The 26,206-nt window shown below is 33.2% G+C and overlaps 2 protein-coding genes across 6 annotated transcripts; one reads left to right on the top strand and one right to left on the bottom strand.

Moving 5' to 3' along the window:
- Positions 1-890: 890 nt before the first annotated feature.
- LOC141448019 (uncharacterized) lies at positions 891-26,206 on the bottom strand. Of its 5 annotated transcripts, none has more exons than XM_074116031.1 (4): positions 26,068-26,206; positions 7,398-7,533; positions 4,410-4,627; positions 891-3,689 (listed from the first exon to the last, which is right to left on the bottom strand). In XM_074116031.1, the coding sequence occupies exons 2-4, from the start codon at positions 7,501-7,503 to the stop codon at positions 1,035-1,037; spliced, it is 2,979 nt and encodes a 992-aa protein (XP_073972132.1). In that variant the 5' UTR covers positions 7,504-7,533; positions 26,068-26,206; the 3' UTR covers positions 891-1,034. The 5 variants fall into 5 exon arrangements, with proteins under 5 accessions (XP_073972132.1, XP_073972130.1, XP_073972131.1 ...); XM_074116029.1 differs by lacking the exon at positions 26,068-26,206 and adding an exon at positions 10,215-12,216; XM_074116030.1 differs by lacking the exon at positions 26,068-26,206 and adding an exon at positions 10,905-12,216.
- LOC141447842 (uncharacterized) lies at positions 12,430-24,262 on the top strand. The gene is made up of 10 exons (XM_074115721.1): positions 12,430-12,608; positions 12,707-12,798; positions 16,232-16,295; positions 16,389-16,513; positions 17,462-17,517; positions 20,289-20,405; positions 20,481-20,605; positions 22,384-22,475; positions 23,100-23,163; positions 24,008-24,262. Exons 1-10 carry the CDS (start codon positions 12,482-12,484, stop codon positions 24,142-24,144), a joined length of 999 nt encoding a protein of 332 aa, XP_073971822.1. The 5' UTR covers positions 12,430-12,481; the 3' UTR covers positions 24,145-24,262.

The raw sequence follows: 26,206 nt of genomic DNA, 5'->3' as shown, positions 1-26,206 counted from the left end.
CTTGCCAAAATTGTATAGAATTTAAAGCCTTCACGTAAAAATGTATGTTAATACTGTAACGCCACTTTAGGGAAAGCCTACTCCCATCCTTCCTCTCCCCCGATCTGCTCTCAAACGAACTTTTCTAAAGAATTGTTCTAGCAAATTATAGACTAAGTAATGTTAATTCAAGTTTAGAGAATGTCGTAGAAGCCTTTTTCGGGAAAATCTCAAGAAAAAGAAATGCATACAATAAAGTGGTACTTTCAGTTCGGGAATTTTCTCCAAGCTTGGAGCATTTGTTACAAATTTAACAATATTAGAAAGTAACACGTAGGAGGTTATACCGTAAATGATACTGAAAAGTAATAGTAGTGCCTCTTTTACAGAATTGGTTCCGTAGCATTTTCCTGAACTAAATTTTCAAACAAAAGTTGTATACCAACATGTGTACACAGAGATTAAAGAAAATCGTTGGTTGAATCGGTCGTAGAAATAGGAAATCTAAAAAAAAAAGTTACAACAAAGTAACTACTTCGCAGTTGAAGGATTTTGTTCGCCAAGTTATAAGAGGCCCATGAAGAGAAGTCCAAGTATAAAATGGCTTTGTCACTATTATTAGCTGGGTACCAAGTTATAATCTCCTCGTTGGTGTTGAACTTAGAAAGTTTGGGTTAAAAAGAAACCCTTCAAAGCGTTTTTTTTTTTGCAAGAAATTATAAATTATCCAATAGAATGTGAAAATTCCTAGTTTGCAAAAACCTTGAGAATAGTAGAGAAGTTTTATCAGTGTTCACTTCAGATCTTTTAAGTCTCCATTGCAACATGATACGCAGTTATTAGATAACACGGACGCCAAAACTTGACCACTCACGAGTTTAAGGTTGCCTTAATTTTTTATGAATTTATAATATTCTTAAATTATTTTATTAAGGTATTTTTGAGGCCAAAAATACTACAATATAATACAGGCAGTTTTCATTAGTAGCAATGTTAAATTAATATGGCTGACATTGATATACACATCTCTCTTTACAATTATCTAACATAAGTTTCTATGAGTTTACACTAACTATTTGACCCCAGGGTATTAGTGTTTCGATGTTAGGTCGGTGCACATACTGGTTCTGCGGTGTAGTCGGTATGTAAGGATATTGCGAAGAAAAGCCAGGTAGTTCAATTTCTTCTTTAGGTTCTACAGATCTCAATGATGCTAGTACAGCTAATCTGTGTGGAATACCAGGCGCACCGAGTCCTTCATGAATATCTTTATACAAATCGGTTACTTGGAAACGTTCTGAAACTGTTCTACCAGAAGCAATACACTCTGAATTTGAACGTTTTCTATGTTCTTCAGGTTGTTCGATTTGTTTAAATTTAGTCGGTAAAGATCTATAAATTCTTTTTGTGGAATTTTCTAAATTGGTAAACATCTTTTTGGCCGTTTGAAACCTTTGAATACGTTCTGGATCTTCTTCTGATATAACTAGGATATTTTCTAGAGTTATCTCAGCTTCATTGTTCACTTCTTGGATTTTAGCCGGTAGTGCCCTTAGGGATTGCCCTATTTGTGACATATTTTCAAATAAATATTTACCTTTGGCTACGATTCCATCTAATTCTAATGAACAATTTTTGCTATCTAAATTATATACATTTTTTTCATACTGCAAACCGTCCCAATACTTTTTCCACTTTTTTACGGACTTATTTGATTTAATTATTTCTGTACTATCTCTAGCATATTCACCAATTCTTATTAAAATTTTCTTTCTATTTTTAAGATAATTAATAGCCGATGTTACGGATTTACTACTAAATTTGCTGATAGCCGACTGAGTTCTTCTCAGATTGTATTTCTCTTTTATTTGATTATGTCCTGGTTCTAAAACAGACATAACACTAGAACTTCTTCTCTTGGTTTTTGAGTTTCTTTTAATTTTATTATTCTCTGTTTCCTTCCTTCTACTTTGGTTTTCTACTGACAAACATTTTATTCTAGTACTATCAGAATTTTCAGTTGATTTTGATTCTTCTTGAGTAATAGATTCCTCAACATCATTGTTTTCAGATTTCCGCCTCTGAGAAGCTTTAGGTACAAAAACAGTATACTCGTATTCTGCTTTAAGTGCCAGTTCTATAACTCTTTCTTTTGGGGACGATCTATAAGTCTCGTCACTGCTTGAACTCTCCAATTTATCACTTCCTTCAGTTTTTTCCGAAAGTGATGAAGAATTTAATGTTGATTGGTTGTTTTTCAATGAAACTGCATTAGATTCATGTGGAATGCAATCATTGCTGTAATTAATAGTTGAGGAATTGGGTTCAATAGAATTCATACTGTTAAAAGAATTGTCTTTAAAGTTGAAACTATCATTAGGCGATTGAAAATCAATATCCTTATTTATTAAAGATTTATCTAATAAGGAATTATTTTCAAATGTAGTTTTGAAAGAGTTTTTGAAAGAAGAAGAAGTCTCATTTTGATTAAATGAAATTGGGAAAGCTGCTCCATCAGGCGAGATATATGTAGCAACGGTGGTAGTGGAAGTCGTTGCGGTGGTGTTGGTAGTATGAGGCGTGGTGATAAGGTTATTAGTGGAGATTGAGTTGGCAGCCGGATTAGATTTGTACGGGGGTCCAAAGGCCGTCATGGAGGACCACACGTTGAAACTCCCAGCAGCTGGCGGTGGAACAGATTGACGCCGCAGTTGATGGAGTTCATGCGCTTTTTTATCCACTTGGCCGACTGCTATCCAATTGGGACAACTTTGCAATTTCTCGCTTGACATGGTTAATATGAGTTTCTGGTCATGATGTAATGGCGATAGTGAACTGTCGATTTCATTACTTGTAAAATTGGACATTTCATTGGGTAAAGCGTTTATATTATCAAAATAATGGAAATTTTCTAGATTTATCTCAAATGGTGTTTTAAGTTTTGTTGTAAATTTTCTTGCTAAAATTAAACTACTGGCAACATTTGATAATTTCGCTGCTTGATTCTCATCAGTTAATTTATTTAGCTTTTTCTCTAAACTTGGCGAAGAAGGCGGCGATAACAATGGCAAAGCTTTTCTTTCTGGACTGTCACTTTGAAGCACCATTGACTCTTTAGAACTTAAGCGCTTGATTTGTTCAAAATTAGTACTAAACCTAGGTCTCTCAAGATTAATTTGGAACATTTTCGACACTTTAGGATACAGTTTTTCAGCAGGCTCATACCATTCTGCTGCTCCAAATTTCCCATTATAACCAACAGGAGCGTCTTCAATGTGCACCTCAAACGGTGATCCTGGAACGTGGAAACCATTCTGTGAAATCTTCAACTGATACTGTCCAACTTCTGCAACAATATAACTGATCAAAACTTTGCCCCTTTTCTGTTTGTATTCTAGTCTTATTTTACCGTCGAAATGTTCACCACCGATTATAAGTACGGCCGCTTCTCCAAGACCTTTCATTTCCACAATTACACCCTCTAAGCTGTTATCAATCATGGAATAGATACTGAATGTGCCTCTACGGCCGACATAGGCTGCATACAAACCTACTCCTCTGGCGACTATATCCTCACTGATTCTATAACCAGAACTTCCTACACTTTGGAGAAGATCTAGAGCTTGTTTTATATTTTTCAGAAATTTTCTAAATTTCTTTTCCAGAGCGTTATTTAATTTGGGCTCTAATACTTCTTTTTTGTTGAATACCTGTAATAAAAACAAAATAATTTTAAGTACTTTAAAATTAAGCTGGAAAGTTAATAATGACTTTAAATTTCGTAACTATCAACTAAATTATCTAAGGAGTTGTACTCTTTATCGTTATCATTATTACTAATTACTTATTAATTCCTTTATCTAGGAGAAAACACCTAGAGTTTCATTTCTCTTATTTTTTTTTCTAGTGGAAGGACTTCTGACAAAACTCTACTAATTTCTTTCTAATTAGTAAGGAAAAGAAATACCATGAACTTGAAAAACGTCTAAATATTCGGTTCAACTGACAACGTAACACTTAAAATACGACTATGTTCTAAGGAAATGGGACAGGGCTTGCTACAAGGCGAGAAGCCGCTTCTTCTCTGGCCTCGAACTTATGGAATTTGTGGTTCATCACAAATAAATCTACTTTGGATACAAGCTTTAATGTCAGCATCAGGGGAAAGAGCTTAAGGCATAAGGTTTCCTAGTGCTCAGATGCTATTGAAATCGTCTTTAGTGTAAATAAAATGGTCATAATAGACGTATTTTATGAATTGTAATGCTCTGTGTGTATTAAATTAAATCTATACATTATTTTTTATGGAAATGATTTAATGTACCATAACGCCAAAGAGGGTTTCGTTACTTATTTTTGTGAATCAATACTTTTTAAGTTATTCTGTAATATATGGATTTAACTTGGAAAAAAAATTTGCACATACTCACTCTTGGTGTCCCTAACTGAGTTATGGCTAGGTAATGCGCTGAATACATTGACTTGGTGATTTTATTAACAGTGATTGAATTAGTTCGTTCTTGTATTAAAAAACATAGCGCTTTTCCACCTCGTTTCCATACTTCATCCAAACTGTGGAACTTTATTCCTGTTACAACTTCTAACCATTCAAGCAGTTCTATTTGTTCAGCCACTCTCCAATTCCATTCTGTAAAAAAATAAAAAAATACTGTAACCACTGTTCCAATAAATATTTCAAAAATCAATTTTGCATTTTCTTTATCAACTTTATCCCTTTACGTTGGGAAAGATAAGATTAGGTTAAATCGTACCTTTTTAACTAACATATTGCATTCAATTATTTATTCAGCATTGGACAAGAATTAATTTGTGTGGTTAAAGTGAAGACTTAACGGTTTGGAAAATCTAGATTTCCTTCCTTGAAAAATGAAATGCTTAAAAAAAAGAAGAAAAAACTAGATTTGTTAATAAACTACAAACCGTTTAGTTAATGAAGAGTTTTGTTCAGTTATTAGACTACTGTGGTGTGGTGGAGGATTGAAGCAAGAGGGGGAACATTGTCTACACTCGTAAGAGCGAAGAGAACCGAATCCATAGCGCACTTCCCTGGGTAATGCTCTCACTTTGCACAATGCAGGCTGAGGATCTTTAGGAAGGAATGTCATTCAGAGGGATTAGTTTGTTAACTTGTGCTTGACGTATTTGAAAAGATGATTTATTGAAACTGACTGGTAGCTTTAAAGGTAACCATTGTGAAGATCGAGAATGAAGGAGTTCGTCATGGTTTTCGATTGGTTTAGATAGGGACCATCTGTTGCTTAGGGCCCCTTTTTATAATAATAAAATAGGGAGAGAATTATCGTATTGGATTATCACACGGATATCCTTTAGAACTTCTCTTCGGAGCTTCATACGCTCATGTTGAGCGTCGTTTGTCACGAGAAAACACTGCCCGAAGGCCGGCTTGCTCTGAAAAAAGCTCCAGACGCCTGTGACCTAGATGTTGGTGGGCCTTAAATTAAATAATAATAAAACCCTATAGATATTTAATTAAAAATTTTCTTAATATGTTCATTTATTACTAAATTTTATATAAAACTGAAATTGTTTTCAAGAATGTATCTTTAAAAATTAGCCTTTTAGTAAATAAATCTAATAAATATTCAAATGAATCACAGCCTCATTCTCTTTGTTTGTTTCTAGAGTTTGGACAGCAAACCGGAAGGAGAAAGTTAGTTTAAATAAAGTAATGTTTGTGACATGACCAATCTTTTAACTTGGATAAAGAAGCAGTAATGGTTGGTAGAATTCTGGAACGCTTTTCCGCAGCACTGTTGGTGGTATACAGTTGGAGCCGCTTCAAGCGCTAGTAAGTCGTACGTCTGTCAAGCCATTGTTTACGCTCTGACATTTGTCAAAAAAAAAAAATCTCTTTTTCCATACAACCAAATGAAATATCAATTTTCTCCACATTTCGCTGTGTAATAATAACTGCGCTGCCATTTTTATGGAGAAGGCATATTTCATTTTTCTATTTTTTTTTTGTTTCATATTTAAGAGGTTGATACTTGTTAAATAAAATTATATAAGTGCATTTTTCAGGCTGGCTTCAAGTCCGAACGATTGGAAGGCTTTAATGGATGCGGACATGTAACTTGATTCACTGTTTCTTTCTTTGATAATATGCTAAATCAAATCTAGGTAAAGCCCGGGAGTGATCTCAGTGCTACAACTAACCACTACAAGTTAATTTTTTCCCATTATCTAACACATTGATATAACAAAAATAATAACAAGTTTCTAGAATATAGTGAGGAATATTCTCTACTGAATATTTTAAATTTTACTAACAATTTAATTTGTGGGAGCGATCTTCACACCTTGGGAAGGTAATAGAGAGAACGGTAAGTATCTCTAACTGCCGTCTCCCGTCGCTCTTCCCAGAACTTCCTAAGAGAACCTAGGTGAGGTTTCTCATCTCCTGGAGGTTTGAATGGCTGTCACCTGGTAAGGTGGCAAGGCGTAATGGACGTGTTTGGTCGCAGTGCAAAATACTAATGCTTTGTAAAAAGGCGGGCTTTACATCCAATTACCAAATTAGGTGTCACGGACGGAGGCGACTAGCAAACATATTTCACTGATACATTTCTCGTACAAAACCATTAAATGAAATCCAAAACCGGGAATTGAACCACATTTCTCGTACAAAACCATTAAATGAAATCCAAAACAGGGAATTGAACCACATTTCTCGTACAAAACCATTAAATGAAATCCAAAACCGGGAATTGAACCCAATTTGTGGACCTCGCCTCTTATCGTTTGCCTACCGTGCCGCCTTACTTCCACAGTATCTTTGCTGCATTCAGTGGTCAATTACAATTATGTAAATATGTAAATTTTTGATTACATATGTACATAAAGCATCATCAGACAATCGAAGGAAACGGCTTGGGTTTGAGTCCAGCTGGTTGCTTTTAGATCTCTCTTCCTTAATTGATTGTGTTTTGTACGCATTGGAGTAAAATATGTAGAGTTTTGTCGCTAAAAATTTAATTGAGGCACAATCCCTTCTCCACCAATTTAATGGAATCACATTCTGTTGCGTTACCAGAGTAATAGGGCCACGAGGCTTTCGTTACCAGTCCTAATGGGACTACAAACCCTTCGCTACCATGTGATGGAACCACATGCTTTTCGCTACCAGTTTAATAAGGCCACAATCCCTTCCAAAGCGAAATAAAAGCCGCCGTAATTGACTACATGTTTACAGATAAAATAAATATGAACTTAGGGCATATCTTCTACATATTGTGATTAATTTTTTGTACAAAATTTCACATTATAAACGCGGTTTAAAAGTTAAATTACTCAATAAATTATATAAAGGGAATTTTTCGCATCCATTTTGTAAGAAAAAAGAATCAAGAACAAGTAAATAATTAGTTTCTACTTACTTTGCAAGAAGAAGTTATAAATATCATAAAAGATTTGTGAAATAGTAGTGTAGACGAACTGGATAATCCAAGTGTAGGGAGCAATGGCTGATGGATCTGTGTCCATTATTCTTCTCCATTCCCAACGTTTGCACACCTTGCAATTGCAAAAAATATTGGTATTATTAATAAAGTAATTAATATAATTTTCATTTGAGTTACAAATATTTTATCTAGGACTTGTTTAACAATATTTAGCATTTTAGAATTACGATTTCCCAAGAAGTGAGGAAAAATGATTTTGATTTTGTTATCAAGCAAAAACCACTAAAGGATTCCAGTTAGAACAGTAAAAGTTGGTAGTTGTGACAAGCAGTTTTTTTTTTTAAACTATATTAGCATCTGCAATAGGCAAATCTGTTGGTTGTGCAGAAGTACTTGAAAAGTAAATGAGGAAGAAAAAGAAAAGAATAAAAATACTTGAATGAAGGTCACCCTAAGATCGGAATAATAAGTTGGATAACTCTTAAGTACTGAGTGAATTCAATTCGAATTTCAAATCAAATTCAGAAAGTTTTGGAATCATTTACGCGTAGATGTCAAATTAAAATGTCATTGGACGCCTAATTAGTTCTAGCTAATTTCATTAGCCAATTTAGCCGGGTATTGTACTATGTTTGCTCTTGCCCATGAATATGTGAAAAGCTAATGTATCCCAGGAAGGTTTATGTTTTGTTAAAACCAATCATCGCCTCTGATGGACGTAATAATAAAATCAAGGTATGAAAAGAAAATGGTTATGCCGCTGATTGTCCTAAAACATTTAATTAGTAGCTCCTTCTCTTTTCTGCCAGAGTGTTTTTGCGCTTGAAGTGGGTTTACCGTAGTTCTCTGTGATAAGTATTCGATAATCGTTACTACCTGAAGAAATGGCTAACCGAATTTCTTTTTTCTGATGTAATAAATGATTAAAACGGATTTGTTGTCTATACGGGTTGTAGTGGAGGTAAAATCCATCTACATGTAATGCACAGACTTAATGTACATTAAGTTTGGGGTTGAAACAAGCTTGAAACTTGAAACTTCAGGCAAGCAAGGAAACAGTTTAAACAATTTTTTTTTTAAAATTGTTTCAGGGGATTGTTTAGCTGAAGCTGAAAGTTCACTGAATACTTCAGCCATTAAAGGTGCTCATAAAAAAAAGGAAGCTACAACTTTGGTATATTCCAGGTTAGTGTTTTGGTTAATACTCTGATTTGTATACAAATTTGCATTATTAAATTTGATTTCTTCCAATGATTTCCTACTTTTAGTACAATTAAATTAGGATTCAGCCAGGGTCCCCTACCGAACTCCTCCAAATATCGGACTTATCTGTTTTATATAACAAAATAAGATCATATGTTCAAAAATTCAAAAAGATCAAAAGATCATGTTGGAAGATACTTCACAGCAAAGTAACTCTCTGTAAAGTTTAATATAGATGACAACTCTAAATAACATTTTTCAATTACCTGACAAAAATGCATGCAAAATAGTTTTTTGGAAATGCGTTTGTGAATTTTGCAATCAAGTTTTCTAAAAGACAGAAATTATGAATAGATCTTTTAGTTTTAATTTGTTTAAAGTGAGTGAAGAAATTATAAAATTCGATACATTTTAATGTCTTACTTTAAATTTTTGATGTCAAAATCCATAATATTAAACCTAATACACTATTAGAACAATAATTTAGAAAGAACTCCTGACTGTAAATCGAATTTGAATCTCATAATTGAAAAAAATGTACTCGTAGCAAGAAAAACAAAATGCAGCTAGAAAATGCGATAACAATAGCATTGACCTATGCATTTTTTTTCCTGGTAAGATAACTAACGTAATTTAATTTATCACTACAAAATGACACTTATGAACTTTATTTGCGTCTCGTCCTCCGGTGAAAACTAGCAGCCCTCGGTATCATTCTTGAACATTTTCAGCGTATAATTCAAAATGAATCATTTCTTTTGTATGACGAAATTAGTTAAGAAGTAAAAGTAAGAAATCTATGAACATTTAAGTAAACAGATACTTCCAGGTTGAGGGAATTTTCGTCCTAAGTTTCTGGACAGGTCTTATTGGGTTTCGTAAATGAAAAATTTAAAGTTTTCCTGAGGTTTTTCAGACTCTTACAAGCATACACACACTGGCCATTAAAAAAAAAAAAAAAATCCCCCAGAAAAAGTCGTTTTCTTACTTAGGAGATCTTTAAAACGTGAATTACTGATATTTAAAAAATGGGAATGTATGAATTACAAATAAAAAGGGGAATTTATAGCTATACTATCACATTCGCGTGGTAATAAATAGTAATATACATCCCTTAATTAAAAGATTAATGTTTTATGGATCCAAAGATTCGAAGAGCGGAACAAGATGTTACTTCGAAACCAGAGCAGGAGTCCCAATGCATACTTGCCTAATTTTAACCAAAGTCTTTTTATTCAGATTAAATTCAGAATTAAATAACAAAATTTGTATATGTCCTTGATTTACAAGTTGTTTTCTTTAGTTCCCTTTAAAAAAATCTTCACTTAATTAAAAACTAATCTCCAATTAAAATATTTACTAACACACACAGAAAGAGGGTAGACGGTCTTATATCTAAAAATCACTTTTTCGAAAGTAGAAAACCCCAATTTTCATTGAAAATGCAAAAAGAACAAAAATTTATAAACAAAATAAATTTACTCTAAAATTAAAAAAAAAATTCATGACATAGAATACGTCATAACTAAAATTTTGCTATTGTATACCCATAAAGGTATACAATTATTTTTGTTCTAGAACAGAAAATACCTTTTTAGGGTGTGATTGTTGGTGAACTGCCGCAGAACGATGTCCTCCTACAACGCACAATCGACCTGCGAACCTAGCCATAATGTGGCTTCAACAACTGGCGCACTGCCACTCACATTAGTGATCACGTGCTTAGTTTAGTGTACTTGTAGTGCTTTTCGGTCACGTTTTTCTTTAACTATTTAACTTTATATCCAGTTTTTGCAATTTATTTATTTAATTATTTTTTATTGATTACCGAAGCCGAAAAGAATGCTGACTTTTTTTTTTTCTATTTTAATCTAATTAAGGATCAATGACTACCCAGTTTTATTCATAAAAGTTTGTAGTTTTTTTTTTTTATTTTTAAATAAAATATCCAACTTTTTTAAGAGATCTAAAGTAGTTCAATCAAATGATTGCATCCAACAACTAACGCTGTTTGTTCTAGGTGTTTAGTATATGAATACCCGCTGATATCGCAGGAGTTTACCGTGTAAAACTCAAAAATCTACCCTACATTTGCTGGTGGAGAGCAAGTAATATAATGTTTCTAAAAAATTATTGCTGTCAACTGATGTCATTCAAGTATCTCAAAAACACAATCAGGTTTCATAACTCTTCTAAAGAAAAAGATTACAAATAAAGACATTGAGTATATTATCAACCTACTTTAATAAACGATAAAACATTTTATTCTATCTCACTCACCTTCCCGGTAAAGAACATGTTCTCAGCGATGTCTTAAGAAATAGCTGTTTGCTAACAATTATCATCGAAAACTATAAGATAGTTAGTTAATAAACAGATCACTTTCAACATTTACTACACACTGTGCTTATGTCCACTGTTTGAACAATAAGAAAATTATTACGTACCAATACTACTAAAAATGCCTAGATAATTATTGTTTTCAGAACTAAATTTACGTAGGTAAATAATATTCAATTTACTAATTGAGAAAAAAAAAAAAGTTAACATTCGATATCAAAATGTCATTTTAACCAGAACATAAAATACTGTTTAAACGTTTCCATTAATTTAAAACTTATCTCTTTTCAGTCTATTTTTGCCCCCAAAAAGTAAATAACTTCTAAATTTCCCATTATTTACGAATTTAATATTTTTCCTGGTGTTCATGGAAAAAGTAGTCGTCATTTACGCAGCGTTTCCCAAATGTTTTTTTTGAGTTATAATTTTCAGTTTTTTGTTTTTTTTTTTTGCTTTCTCTACCTAGTTAGATAAAAGAAGTATTGCAATCGTGCTGAAATGTTCAATTTTGAGTATTTGAGCGGTAAGTCACATTTAAGGTCCTTTGAACGTAAAGAAAAGTGTTAGAATTGGACTGTATAATGTGCGCGTTCGTCTGTCTATGGTCTGTCACCATAAAACTCAAAATTAGAAAATCACAGTAAGATTAAGTTTGATATTTCCTTTAAGTGCTAACAGGGAACTGTTGGTTAGACTCGTATCACTCCGGGTGCGTTCCACTAAGCGACCACAACGACCACGCTCACGACCGCGATTTGGTACAATTATAGGTGCATTCCAAAAAAAAGAAACGCTGTAATAACAACTTTAAGTAGAACAATTCTGTCGTAAAGCCAAAGTTTTGATTTCGGATTTCATTATTTTCTCAACTGTGTTGTAGTTACGATAAATTTCAATTTTTTTTCCTCACACTTACTTCTTTTGGAAGCCAAATTTTGATTTTATTAATGTTTTTTTTTTAAAAAAAATTAAACTTGAATACTAATTAAAATAAAATAATTTAAAGCTGAAACAATGAACCTTTGTAAATTTGGTAGTGAGCTATGGAAAATTACTGTAGTGCCTCTTCACTTGCCAAAGCACGCGCTCCAGATTAACCCACCCACTTGTCACGTTTTTAAAGAACATCAAAGACATTAAAAGCCTTAATGGATTTCCAAGTTTTGAGCAGAATTGGTTAACCGAAATTAAAAGAGTATTGATTTCTAAGAATTATTATTATTTTTTTAATTGGCTGAACCAATTTGTCTTTAAATTGTGAAAGATAATAATCCATTCTTAATATTGATTACAGTTAGAAATCTCAGGAGGGTATTATATTAATTTGTTTGTTTGTTAGGAAATGACGCCTAGAATATGACTCATGGCCGATTTTATAAAAGAAAACTGTAAATAACAGATTTTTTTTTTTAACCATCCAATTGAACAATCAGTTACAATTTATGATTAGGGTGTATAAATAGACCAACGTGGGCATTATTTTTGCAGTATTTAGCTTTCACTGATCATATACGGACATGATTGCAAATCTAGTTTTAACACTATTGCTGCTGTTTACTGTCAGTTCAGCCAAAGTGTTCACCGATTGTGAACTGGCAAATGTATTGGAAAATGCTGGATTCCCAAAAGATCAACTAAAAGACTGTAAGTGTGGTTATTAGGTTTTTAAATTTTATTTTAACTACATATTTTCTTCTCTCTTTTTTTTTTTTAAATGCTGAACATAGTATGATTAATTTCAGGGATTTGTCTAGCTAAAGCAGAAAGCTCACTGAACACCACGGCCGTCGGAGGACCAAATAAAAATGGAAGCTATGATTATGGTTTATTTCAGGTTGGTTGTTTTTTGGTTTTAAACTTTGTATGTTCACAGCTAATTTGATTGATCAAATTTAGCAGTAAAGTTGTTAACGCATTATTTCGGGAGACTCGTTAACCTTGAAGTTTTTTGTAACATGAAAATGAGAATAACTTACAGCTGGCTTTTTCCTCATCTACATTTTCACGAAAATAGTTTGTTCCTGCTACTCAAAAAATTTGGTAAAATATAGCTTATTTGCGTATAAAGTATTATCAAATGAGATTTTTCTTTTGTATTTCTGAGAAAGGAGAGAAAAGACCGCGATCGATTTTAGGTCCCCTTTTTTTTAATCAGCCATTTACATTCTTCTTTCGAAGGTTCTTTAGTATATTGAATATTTACAGTGTTATCTTGTTGTTTGTAATGAACTTAAAGAGCTCAGTGTAAATGCTGCCATCATCAGCTGCCAGAATAGTATTTAAATTGGCAGGTAACGGACATCCAGTCGCTATTACTGCCCTCCACAAACGTTCTCTTCCTTTAGTATTATTAGCACATTCCAGGATTTAGATGGTTGGCGTCTGCTATTACTCCAGAAGTACAGGAACACTGGTGAGATGTTTCCACCCCAACCCTGGCTAGATGGTGCGGCGAATAATTGTGGTTAAACCTCATTCTAATGACTGTGCTAACAAACTTCGTATTGTTGTTTTTACGTATATCTGGAAAACCATGGTCTTTTCGGGACACTAGATTGTATGGCTGTGTAAAATTGACCACCATTGAACAGAATTGTAATGTGTCATCCAGATCCCTCATCCTAAAGTCTGAACTTGCAGATTGCATTTTTAACTTTTATATATTTTTTATATCCATAAATGGCTTTTAAGATTATATTTAAACTTCGTTCACATCCTTTTTGATTAAAAACATTTTTTTCCGGAACAGCACGGGCAAAGAAGAGTTGGTAAAGTTGCTCTCTAAAGATATCGTTTTAGTCTATGTGTGCTTGATAGCTTGTTTGTTGCGGGAGTAGAGTTTCCCAGTTATTCGCTGAAACCTAGCGCAACGCTTCCATTTGCAACAGTAATAACAAGGGAACGGATTCGTATGTATTTACATATTTTTTTCTAGGCAATTTACAGACGTTTTTCAACTAGAAGTATTCATACTGACACTTTTTAAGCCGTTTGAGTCTACTTTTATTTCACATATTTCCACATATTTGGATGTTATCGCATATTTATACATATTTGATTAAAATAAATAAATATTTCTACATATTTAATCAAAATATGTACATATTTCTTCATATTTTTCATTTTGGGCATATTTTCATAATTGGGAGGTGGTTGACAGGAACTGTGAACCACAGACTGTAGGGCCGTGAATCACAGTGGGTACAATGGTTACTGTAATTTACACAGAATGCTGCTAAACAGTGACGGGCACTTGTTAGTTCTTTGAAGTTGTCTGACGTTGTCTGTTCTTTCAGCTCGTTCGTTGAAGTGTCCAATTCATTTCGTTCGGTCACTTAGTGTATTTTTTTTGGGTGAAATGCCACGAACATCGGCCTCAAACAAACAACTGGTTGCTAAATATCTTCGCGAGTTTCCAGCAGAACTTTTTCGAAGTGATGGAGACATTTTGTACTGCACAGCATGTGACAAGCGCGTTTCTTGCTCTCAACGTTCCCAAGTCACCCAACATATTGCCACCGGATCGCACATAGAGAATAAAAACAGAAAGAAAGAGAGGACGTCCTATCAAGCCTTCCTTACATCTCCATCATCAAGTAAGTCTACTCTGAGTACAGATCTGTTTCGGGCTTTGGTTAGAGCAGATATCCCTTTCCACAAACTTAAAAATCCTCATTTCAAAGGATTCTTAGAGACCTATATTGGGGAAAAAATGTGTGAAGAGAGCACTCTGCGGAAAAACTACCTGGAAGATATCTATAAGATACACTAACCAAAATTCGAGAACATATCAAAGATGGACCGATTTGGGTGTCAATTGATGAAACCACTGACGTTGAGGGCAGGTATATTGCCAATGCAGTTATTGGAAAACTTGACAGTGATGCTGATGTAGATTCAAAGCCATTCCTTTTGAACTGTGAGGTTCTCGAAAAATGCAATCATTCCACCATTTCACGATTCTTCGATGCCTCAATGCATATCCTATGGCCCAGTGGAGTTTTGAACGAAAAAGTTCTTTTGTTTCTCTCTGATGCTGCCCCCAACATGGTCAAGGCTGGGCAATCTATTCAGGTATTTTATCCTAAGGTAATTCATGTGACGTGTATTGCTCATGCCTTGCATCGAGTAGCAGAAACTGTCCGATCTTTGTTCAGTGACGTAGATTCCTTAATCTCCTCGGTTAAAAAAGTGTTCTTAAAAGCACCAAGTCGCATTAAAATGCTAAAAGATCTCTATCCAGACTTGTGCCTTCCACCAGAACCAATATTGACAAGATGGGGTACTTGGCTGGAAGCAGCTCAGTATTACTATGAAAACTACAATAAAATCAAGAATGTCCTTTCACATCTCGAAGACGAAGCGGTAGCGATAAATACAGCCAAGTCTTTATTCGAGAAACCTAATTTAAGGAACGACCTTGCATTCATTTCTGTCAATTGCGTATTTCTTGCACAAGCCATTACCCAACTTGAGTCCCAAAATGCTCGACTGACAGAAAACGTGTCCAACGTTAAAAAAGTCATCGAAAAGGTGGAAGGAATACCTGGGAGTAAGGGAGATCTGATCAGATCAAAACTGGTAGAAGTACTGAGGAAGAACAAAGGGTGGGAGACCATCTGCCAGATTTCTGATATTATCAGTGGAACAGAAGTCACCTCAGAACATCGTGTACCCTTTACAACCAACGAGATAACTTCTTTCAGCAAGGCACCTATAACATCTGTAGATGTTGAACGTTCTTTTAGTCGTTACAAGTCCATCTTACGCCCAGATCGTCGTCACTTTACGTTCCAACATTTGATATTTCATGTGGTTGCAAACAATTTCGAAGAGTGAAGTTTTCAAAATTGAAAATTTAACACATCTTTTTATAAATAGTAAAAATGTTCTTTGTAGTATAAATCATTATAACTTGTAAAAACAAATTATTTTGTACCTAATAAATTATTATAAATTGTAAAAATGTTCTTTTCTTGTATAAATAATTATAACTTGCCCCCCCCAAATTCCATTTTCATAAAAAAAAAGGTCCATTTTACTTAAATATTCCAGAAAATATTTTAAGAAAATCACATATTTTCCACATAATTGACGAAAATAAATGCATATTTTAATTAAATATTTGGCATTTTTAAATACATAAAAATCCGTTCCTTAGCCTAATAACAGTTTTTAACGAAGTGATATCAGTATTTTTATGATTCAATGATTGCATTTTCTACTTATTTATTATTTGCTAACTTTTTTATCATTTTTTTTTTAAGATAAACGATCATATATGGTGTGATCCAGAAAAAAGAGGAGGTGATTGTAATGTGAAATGTTCAGGTAGTAATCCAGATTTACGTCTTAATGTTTTATTAAATTCTAGGGAAATCAATTTTTTTTTAATCTTTTCTATTAATTTATTTTCGTGTACAGATCTTGTTCTTGAAGATGACATTGGACCCAGTATGAATTGTGCAAAAATAGTTTATAAAGTTCAAGGATTCAAGGCATGGAATGGTTGGATCAAGAAATGTAAGGGCAAAAAGTTGCCTCCATTGGTTTGTTAAAAAGAAGAAGAATAAGAAGAAGGAAAGCTAGTTCCTAAAATCATTGTTTATAAATGGTCAAATTGTAAAATGAATTTGTTATTTGCAATAATTTTGGAATAAATAAACTGAATTTATTAATTATCTATTGTACATTCTTTACAAACTTTGGATGCTGATAGCCTTAGAGCAGATTATCTGACATTTAAATAACTTTGATGTAAACAAACAAATATCACAGAGTTTAATTACCTTCACAAACATGAAAAAAGTCACGAGAAGTTGAAGCAGAGGAGTTCAGAAAGCATCGAATTCGGTAATTCGAAGAGATGAATAAGAAGTTGTTATGCAATATTTTAGTGAATGTATTGGAGACGACTCCAAAGTGAATTCATTAGGACTTCGTTAAAATTCATCAGAGAAAGGTGAAAAAAACTGGAAAAAACTTATTTAGGGAAACGAATTTACGTAAAATGAATAATTTTTATCATCATTATTTAATTTATTTCCTCATAAGATAACTTATGTAGTTTCTTAGCTGAAGATTGGGCTCTTTATCCAAAGAAAAACATTTTACGAACTTAGACCCAACTCTACAGCATTTAACTAACTAGCATCATTAATCCACTACTGTAATTAACTTTGATCTTCCATTTCGTAGGTATATATTCTTTCAAACAATGTAATATAGTTTACATTATTTCAAAAACATCTTTTTAATTAGTAAACTTTTTTCTAATGAAGGGTTTCTTAATTTTCATGTCTCCAGTATTCAATAAGTAATTATTTACATTATTTTAAGATTGTAAGAGACCATTCCTAAAATTATTTATTAGAAGGTTTGAGAAAGAATGGCTGTGAAGGTGTTTTTGGACGGAAGATCGAGCGACAGCAAGAGAGGAGAGCAAAAGAGAAGAGAAGAAATTTTGAGAATTGGCTCTTGGTTTTGTTATTCTTTAGAAATTAATGATAAGATACAAATTTTGTATTTGTGGAGGTTTGGATAAAACGGGTAGGTAATTGATAAAATAATTGTTTGATTCAATTAAAATTGTCAAAAATTAATTAAAATCAGTTAAAAGATTACGGATAAAACTTTAAACTAAAAACCACTTTTGGTTTTCAGTGCCAAGGATTCCCCAAGCTTCTTTTTTTTTTTCTTTTTTTTTTTTTTGAAGTGCCTCGCTGGAATTACAATTTTCAAGAAATACGGATAACTAGAATTAAAACAGAATTCAATTATTAATTCACAGAATTAAATTTTCCCCAAAAGGGCCAACTAAAGTTCTTTGAAATTGATAATGGCGATTTGTAGAAAATTTTTCCTGGTTAAAGTGTACACAACAACTATTCGCAACTACTCAAGGATGTTGACAAAAAGAATTTGTTTTGTTTATCAGAAAAGGATGCCTGGAACGTGATTCATGGTTGATATCAGAAAACTGTTATTGATACTTATTTAACTTAAAGGAACGATGAATAAGTAAAGACCGTCACTGCCAGGGATATTTAAAGAACCCCATAAGGGAATGGGCTTTTAGTGAATTTCTTAGACTATTCTAGTCAAGACATAGAAATGATAGCATATCTGATAGTATCACTATTAGTAACACTTTTGCACCTTCACAGAACCGTAATCAGCTGAAGTACAAACCGAATGTGAACTAGCAAATGCGTTGGAAAAAGCAAGGGTTTCCAATAGAACAACTATAATAGTAGTTTTTTTTAAAAGTAAATTGTTTCAAACTATTTTTCTTTTAGCTCGTTTGAAATGCCGATAGCTTTCTTTAAACGATTAATCTATTTCAGGGGGTTTGTCTCACTAACACCATAGAACACGAGCACCACGGTCATCGGAGGATGGCCAAATAATGATGAAACCTATGATTACAGAATATTCCATGTTGGTTTTCGGTTTAAACTTTCTATTTGTAGGTATAACGTTATAAGGTTGCTACAGTTATTGTAATTCCATTGCAGTAGTATTACAATTTTTAGCAAACTGGTATTTTTTATATTCAACGTTTGCTCTTTGTCACTTAATTCTGTTTAATTAAATATATTTCATCATTTTTAGACAAACAATCATGTTTGTTTGCTGTCCTGAAAAAAGAGGAGCTGATGGCAATCTGAAATATTCAGATTGTTTTTAGATTAAGATGCTATGCTATTTCATTTAAATTCCAGAGAATTTGTTTGCTTTTTCAGGTTTATTAATTTTTATTACATTTTATGTTTTCAGATCTTGTCCCTGAAATTTGCATTGGACCCAGTAAAGTTTGCACAAGTTCTTATAGTACAAGGATTCCAAAGTATACCATGATTGGTCAAAGAATTGTGAAGGAAAAGTTTTACCTCCGTTGGTTTGTTGAAATAAGAAGAAAAGTATTGAGTATAATTAAAGTTTTGTATTTAGTGATAAGTTTATTTATATCAAATATAAATAAACAAACGAGTGTTTTTTTTAAGTGTTTTCTTGTTTTTTTGCTCCAAGTTGCTGCGATAAGAGGCCATTGTCACACTGGCGATACTGCTCGAAGGTCACCACTACTTTTAGATCAAACGACTTACGTAATTTCCTTAAAAATGTCTTCACGTTGGGAAATTTAAAGGAAATTTTTTGGGTCTTAATTTAGTATTTACGATGTTATAAAGCAATTAAATTGAATATGGCTAAGTATCTACGGTGTGCGAAAAATAGGTACAATTAACATTTAAAGAAATAGATATCGAGAGAGTGTTTACACTTTCGAATATATTTTTTTCTTCAACCATTAAAAAAAAAGAAAATAATATTTTTTTATTTAAACCGGATGCAATTTTCGCGACGAAGATCATGTTTGATCATTTAAAAAGGTCTCGAAGTTTAGCGGTCCACTCAACTTGATGGAATTGTTGTATGTTAAAAGCAAGATTGGATGGTAACTGATGAGCGAAGTCTTAAGCTTGTGTTAGAATTCATTTTATGTATCCTACTTATGAGTAGTGGAAATTCGAGGCAACTCTCACTGAATTTAGGAAGAGGACTAAAAAGGTTGAAGTCGATTCAGGAACTACTACTCTGTTAATGAGCCACATTTAGAATGCCAAGGAAAAAACGGTAACAGCGATGATAGTCATAGAACGATTATTCCTGACGGATGCCCTCTCTAGAACGAACCCTCGCATTGAGGTCAAGAAATACAAATTGACTAAAAATCTTTCTGCAATGCTCAACACCATCAAAGCGTGACAAAAGAAAAGGTTGATTTAGGAATAACACTGTACTAATGATAATCTACTATACAATGAATTCACTTCATTGTGTTGTGTGGACATGGGACGGTTTGGCAGATGGATGAAGGTAGTAGCATGTTACGCTCTAGCACCGTGCCATTCAAACCAAGCAAAAAATTTTGGCCACGCACAGTAGCCGTAAATATAATCTCCATTGGAAGTACCGGCATAAAAAGAGACTGAAAACTTATAGGAACGCGCTGGCAAAATCAGTGCATTTTTACCACGATTCCAAATTTTTTTTTTTTAAATGATGTACGTGTATTGAGGAGAGCAAAATGTTGGAGGCCTAACAGTCCAAAGACTGCACGCTACAAGTAATCATTAAGATGTTCCTTCATCATCATATCCTCTTCACTTTACCAAATCTAATCGAACTTTTTCATTTAGCTCAAAAAAAACCAATTGATTTCAATAAAAATTGTACTGAGAAAAAAGAAAAGGTTAAATTAAGGTCAATTTAAATAAAAATTATAATTTGCATTTATTGAATTTTTTTGCCTTATTAAAGATTTATCAAAATTATCAAAAGTTTATCGACATACTTAAAACAACAATGGACAAAAATGGTATATAAGTTACAACATGTTTCAGATCAATCAGATCAAACAAACTTCATTCGCAAAATGTAAGTAAAATTAGGAAATACTTGAATTATACTTATATTTCTATTGATTTGTATTTTTAACTTGTTTTTATTTAGGAAAGCTGTTTTCTTACTGGCTATTTTCGCCCTACTTGGCGCCACACAAGCTAGGGTGTTCACTAGATGCGGTCTAGCGCGGGAATTGGCTAGGCAAGGACTTCCACGCCACGATTTGGCTAATTGTAAGTAAATAGTGAAATATGTCGTTTTGAAAAAGAATTTGGAAAAGTATCATTATCTACATACTCACGTACATGGGGGGATATGTGTTTTAAATTTATACATATTTATTTTTCTACTTAATTAAAGAGACACCTTTCAGATATGAATGATGGTGTATTTTAAGCAGATCTGAGAATATATTTTTTGTAGCCCACGTATTTTAATTGGCAGAAAGGGTTAAATTGTTAGACTCATATAAAAACTTAGTATAATTGGCAGACGAATGAGTAAAATACGCCTGACCACTCAGGATGCTATGAACAAATATCCTAGCATTTTCTTTCAGGCGAAAATTCACATATAATCTCCACAGTAAGTTTTGGCGTGAATTCCATAAACTTATCCATTACCTTGGACACTGAATCCATAAACTTATCAGCTCCAAAATGGCCCAGGCGAAAAATTAATGCCACAATCCGTGATCAAAACTAAATTGAAATTAAAAATTCTATAATTGTTCCAAGACATAAGAAAATACGTTCTAGACACGTAAAAGTGTAAGTCGCATCGGCTAATATGCAAAATAATATGCAATGGTTTGCAAGTTTCTACTTAGATACATTAGATTCTTAGAAAGAATCTACCAAGATTCTTTTTGTTTTTATGTTGCATAAAATTATTACACTTTATGGAAGTGCTATACATAAATTTAGTAATAAATTATCAGCCTGTTTTCAATGAAATGAAACATAGAGGACATCTCCTTAGAGGTAACGTTTTCTCCCTGTCATATTTTAACCAGGAAATATTCCAAACAGTCTGGGAGGAAGTAGCTCTTATTTCCTGAAATAATAAACCTATTTATCCCGTCCTTACTAAATCTAGCCCGGATGTCTTCTGACACAGGATCTGACTAGCAGTTTCTCATTTACAATGCATGGAATTCATCCCGTTAGTAACAAGCAGTTCCCCTCTTATCCCGAATATATTCTGTAGGGTCGTCCTGTTTTAGTACAGCTTCTGTTGCCTACTGTTCGCCCATTCTGTTTGAAATAAACTTTTGCCTAGTTGAAAATGATAATGTATAATTAAGTGCGTATAGCCTAATTATACCATATAACTTCTAACTATAAAATTATTTTAGTCACTAAACCTAATCATGCGTTATTTGGAATAGAATTTTACTGATTTTAATCATTAATATGAAGACCTTATACACTTCTAGCTACTGATTAATTTTATTCATTAACGAGTATCGAGTTAACAGGAAATATACGATTTGAATTCCTTTGTATATGGAAGTAATATGATGACTAAGTAGATCTAGGAGTTTTGTTTTTTGTACATTAAGTTTCAAAAAATAGAAAGCCAGACAATTGGCAGAAAGTAAATATCCATAGTCATAAAAAATTTTTTGGAAAGATTTGCTCGCTAATTTAAAACAAACAAAAAAAACCCTATGGAATTAGATTATTCGAAAAAGTGAGTGCTCGCGAGCCTATGAAGTAAATGCTTCATACTAGAGGTTTTCAACTTCGAAGCACCCTGTGTGGATCCTAGTGTTAGTTTTAGCAGCGTCAATGTTTGTTTTTCTTGTTTGTTTGGAGTACACGCAGTGAAATCGAAAATTGCTCCAGAAGTGGTGGTGGGGCAGAAATGCTCTCTAAAGGCGTCTCTCTGTGTGTGTGTGTTTTCTTTTCACTAGATTATTATTTTATTTATTTTTATGTATAATTTTTTACAAACAAAATATTTTTGTATGCAATTATGTAAAAGATTTGTTTTTATTTTGAAAAAGGGGTATGCCTGATTGAAGCAGAAAGTGGCAGAAATACCAGAGCCAGAGGTGGCCCCAACTACGACGGAAGCTATGATAATGGACTATTCCAGGTATGGCGATTGATATAAATAATAATATGACATAAAATATTCATCTATAAATGTTATCTATTTTTCACTTTTATAAAAAAAAAAAATTCGTTTTAGCGGAGGTAATTCAGAGGCTTCAATTTTTCAGAAAAATTATGTAGAACTTTCAAAAAGACTTAAACTCCTCTTTGGTACTAGAATCTTCTTTTTTTTAAAAACTATGTATCGAAGGATAGATTGTAGATTGTAAATAATCAAATCTACTGCGACTACAGAGGATCCCTTAGGTGTCAGGGAATTACACTGCGTCCGTTCGTAGGACAATTAATTGATGATGATGTCTGTGTCACTAAACTCAAGATAGTTTCCCAGATCAAAAATCAAAATGTGTTTTGGGAGTAAGTTTTGAGCGGCCATAAAAGTAGGCATAAATTTCAATTTAAATATCAATAAACACTTAAATAATTTCAATAAATAACTATATTTATTAATAAGGCCAGAAAAATAGAAGCCGACAGTTTATTAATATTACTAAAATTTATCTTCTTTTACACTTTTATTGAACCAACAACAGTAGCGGCAAAAAATTATTTAAATTATATGGAATTGAAATATCTTTTTTTTTCTTTTTTTAATTGTAAACAGATCAATGATAGAATTTGGTGTATGAACGGTAGACCTGGACATGCTTGCCACGTCAGATGTGAAGGTACATATTTTTTTTTTTTACTTTAAGATACATGTAAAACTGATTTATGTAATTGAGCAAACGGAGGAACACTAAAAAAAGAAAATAACTTTACGAACATATAAAAAGTACTCTTGACAGGATGTCCCTTATAATCCTTGTTCCAATATGTAGCTACTAAAATTGCAAATTAACATTTTCATTGTATTGAGAAGTATGCGACAGATAATATTGAGTTCTAGCGTCTAGAGGTCAACTAGTTTTCATACACTTGTTGTAATTTACAGTTGAACTTAATTAATAATGTAACGTTTGAGTTACAATCTTTTTTCTCATACTAGGGAAAAGATAAACAAAAGTTCAAATGGTGAAAAATTAAATTGCAAAATTTGGATGTTTTCTATTTTGAGAAACACATATTATAGTGTATCTATTATAAGTTGTTATGTAATGTGTTCAGTAATTTGCACGACAATAGTTCGTATCGTATGTCAAGTTTTAATCAGTAATGAAGTTACTTTATGTAGACAGCAGCCCAGCAGTGCTATCCAATAATTACTTCTACCGGATACCTCTGAATAGTGAATTTTACATTTTAGGTATAATTAATAATTAATTGTAATATAGTACAACCATCGCAGAATTATGGCTCTAATTGCAAAGTGGTACCTCTTCCGTGCAACCTCTTTTTTATACCCTCTGAGCAAGGATGCTCATTTTAGCATGCTCCAAAAATCTTGTAGAATACGTTACTTGTTTCTAATTTAACAACCGAATGCTTATCCGTTTATTTAAAACATAGTTTTATCAAAATAACAAGTATATCTTCCTAGACGTATCTTTAAAAATATTCTAATTTCCACAGATTTAAGAACAGACGACATCAGAGCCAGTGTGAGGTGTGCTGTCCAAATCAAACAGCAACAGGGCTGGTCAGCTTGGTACGGTTGGCAGTACCATTGCAGAGGTCGTCCCCTACCAGATATCAACGTTTGCTTTTAAAGCAATCTAATTATTTTAAACTATTAACAAATTTTGTTAATTGTTTATTAGTATGCTTTGATTGTAATTGAGACTATTTGTAAACATTACCCATCAATAAAATATTATTGAATTTCAATTTCTGTAAATTATTGCTCAAGTAAAATAATATCCTTAAAGAAAACACAATTCCAAAATTTAACAAGAGGAATTCACTGGGCGTGTAATGACACGAGCGATAGTTACTTTAGGCCGAATCATTGCAACCTTTTAAATCAAAAGGTTTCTCCCCCTTCCGTTTATTTACTTACAACTGTCATTCTCGGCCTCTCCCTTATCCTGATCAACGTCTATCCATCTTCTTGGGCACTATCTCTTCCCTGTATTCTTTGCAATATGCTCCAAACGGAGCTTGCCTTCACCATTTATCATAACAGCTCACAATATAAGCACTTCAGTTCTGCCTTTGTTTCACCAGAAGTCTCCACTCTTCATAGGTCCACATTTTTTTCTCATCTCATTCCTTTACGAGTTGTTCAACCTCTTCTCTTGCGGTTTTATCGGTATCCAAGCATTTGCCGCTTATACTCTACTATATAAACCTCTTTTGTTCTTAAATTAGTGTTTAAAACAGCAAAGTACACCGCAGTTATTGTAGCAGTAATTTTTTTTTGGAATACAACATTCGTGGCTTTAATAACAACTACGGCAACTGGCGCTTAGTAATAAAAGCACATTTTCTCTAATGAGGGCGCTTCTACTTGATACGTCTTACTCCATCTTGTGTTTGCCAGTTAGGCAGTTAACCAGGTTAACTTGTCTTCTGCCTAAGGTATGATTAGGACCATTCTGCTTTAAGTAGGTCCTGTGTTGGAGACCTTTCTTACCGAAAGCTGTATTAAGTAATAAAGTTGATAAAGAGTCACCTTGCCTTTATTATACTCTCAAATTGGTATTGAATGTAAAAGTTAAGGGGAACGTAAAACAAGAAAGTCAAGGCCTTCTTGATATTCAATTTAGGAGTACGTAAATTAAGTCTCAGGTAGGGAAAGTGGCTAGAAACGCGGACGAGAGAGAGAGAAATGGGGGGAGAGAAGTGCGCGTTACGCCCCTGACTGAGTGCGCAAGTTTTGCCCAGCTAACGAACTCCACTAAATCGTATGAATTATGCACTTAGTTTTCCCCGTTTGCAGAGTTTCCTCGACGGCTGTGTTATTCTTTAAAAAACGCCACCCAAAAAAGGAGGCATCAGCTGACCAACCTTATCCTTATGTATACATTCCCTCTCCTTTTTCTATCACCTCATCTTTCCAAAACATATCGTATTAATTTTTTGCTTTTATTGATATCAACTGCAAGAATTTTTAACATCCTCATTCGTACCGCCGATTTACAGACTGGTACAGATTAACCTCAAAACAATTCACTTTAAATGCTCTCCCAAATTACATTTTTCACCAAATAATCTTTAAGATAGAAAATTAAAAGGATAACTACTGAAAACAATAATATGATCTGAAGATGGCCATTAGACCTAGACTTAAGTCGTTGTAAGAAGTAAAAGAAGAAAATAGAAGATAAAAGAGTAAAACTGGTTAATAATATCCGTGAAAAGAAATCCATCCGTGAATACATTTCTCAAACAAGAAATTTAAATACTCCTACGCCATCTGGGGGGACAAATGAGGCTACCTTGGACTGTACCTGGAGTCTCCATTATAGACGGAAAATACAAGAAACTAACCAACACTAATAACGTCTTGCAAGACTGCACGACGGATGCTCAAACCTCAATTTGAAGAAAAAAAAAGAAGACTTCTATGCCTCTACTTATACTAAGACCAATTTGGTCATACTGCATTGAGATACGGAGGATTGAATAATCCTTGCAGTAAAAAATGCTGGAGGAAAAATTTGGCAAACAGTTCTTCTGCTTAAACATACCTTATAGTTGAATATTAAGTGAAGTTTTCTGACTAAATTGTTCTGTAAAATTTGCCGCCAAACTTCTTCATATATGCTTTATATTATATCATAATTACTTTTATCTTGAACATCCAGTAACTGCATTTTTGGAGCTTGA

The sequence above is a fragment of the Rhodnius prolixus genome, unplaced genomic scaffold (genome assembly GCF_049639745.1).
Source record: "Rhodnius prolixus isolate KJV_2025 unplaced genomic scaffold, Rpr scaffold_13, whole genome shotgun sequence".
In the NCBI taxonomy this organism is placed as follows: domain Eukaryota; kingdom Metazoa; phylum Arthropoda; class Insecta; order Hemiptera; family Reduviidae; genus Rhodnius; species Rhodnius prolixus.
Note: the sequence above shows the minus strand (reverse complement) of the source record. Positions and strands in the feature narration are given on the sequence as shown.

What these genes read in the sequence shown, in the direction of transcription:
- LOC141448019 (XM_074116029.1), bottom strand. Translation starts at nt 10,295, where the DNA reads ATGGCTAGGTTCGCAGGTCGATTGTGCGTTGTAGGAGGACATCGTTCT. An exon ending in TTATAACTTCTTCTTGCAAA is followed by an intron (nt 4,628 to 7,397) that starts GTAAGTAGAAAC and finishes ATTTTTTTACAG; the next exon opens with AATGGAATTGGAGAGTGGCT. An exon ending in CTCAGTTAGGGACACCAAGA is followed by an intron (nt 3,690 to 4,409) that starts GTGAGTATGTGC and finishes TTTTTATTACAG; the next exon opens with GTATTCAACAAAAAAGAAGT.
- LOC141447842 (XM_074115721.1), top strand. Translation starts at nt 12,482, where the DNA reads ATGATTGCAAATCTAGTTTTAACACTATTGCTGCTGTTTACTGTCAGT. An exon ending in ATGATTATGGTTTATTTCAG is followed by an intron (nt 12,799 to 16,231) that starts GTTGGTTGTTTT and finishes TTTTTTTTTAAG; the next exon opens with ATAAACGATCATATATGGTG. An exon ending in GGTTTGGATAAAACGGGTAG is followed by an intron (nt 17,518 to 20,288) that starts GTAATTGATAAA and finishes GCCTTATTAAAG; the next exon opens with ATTTATCAAAATTATCAAAA.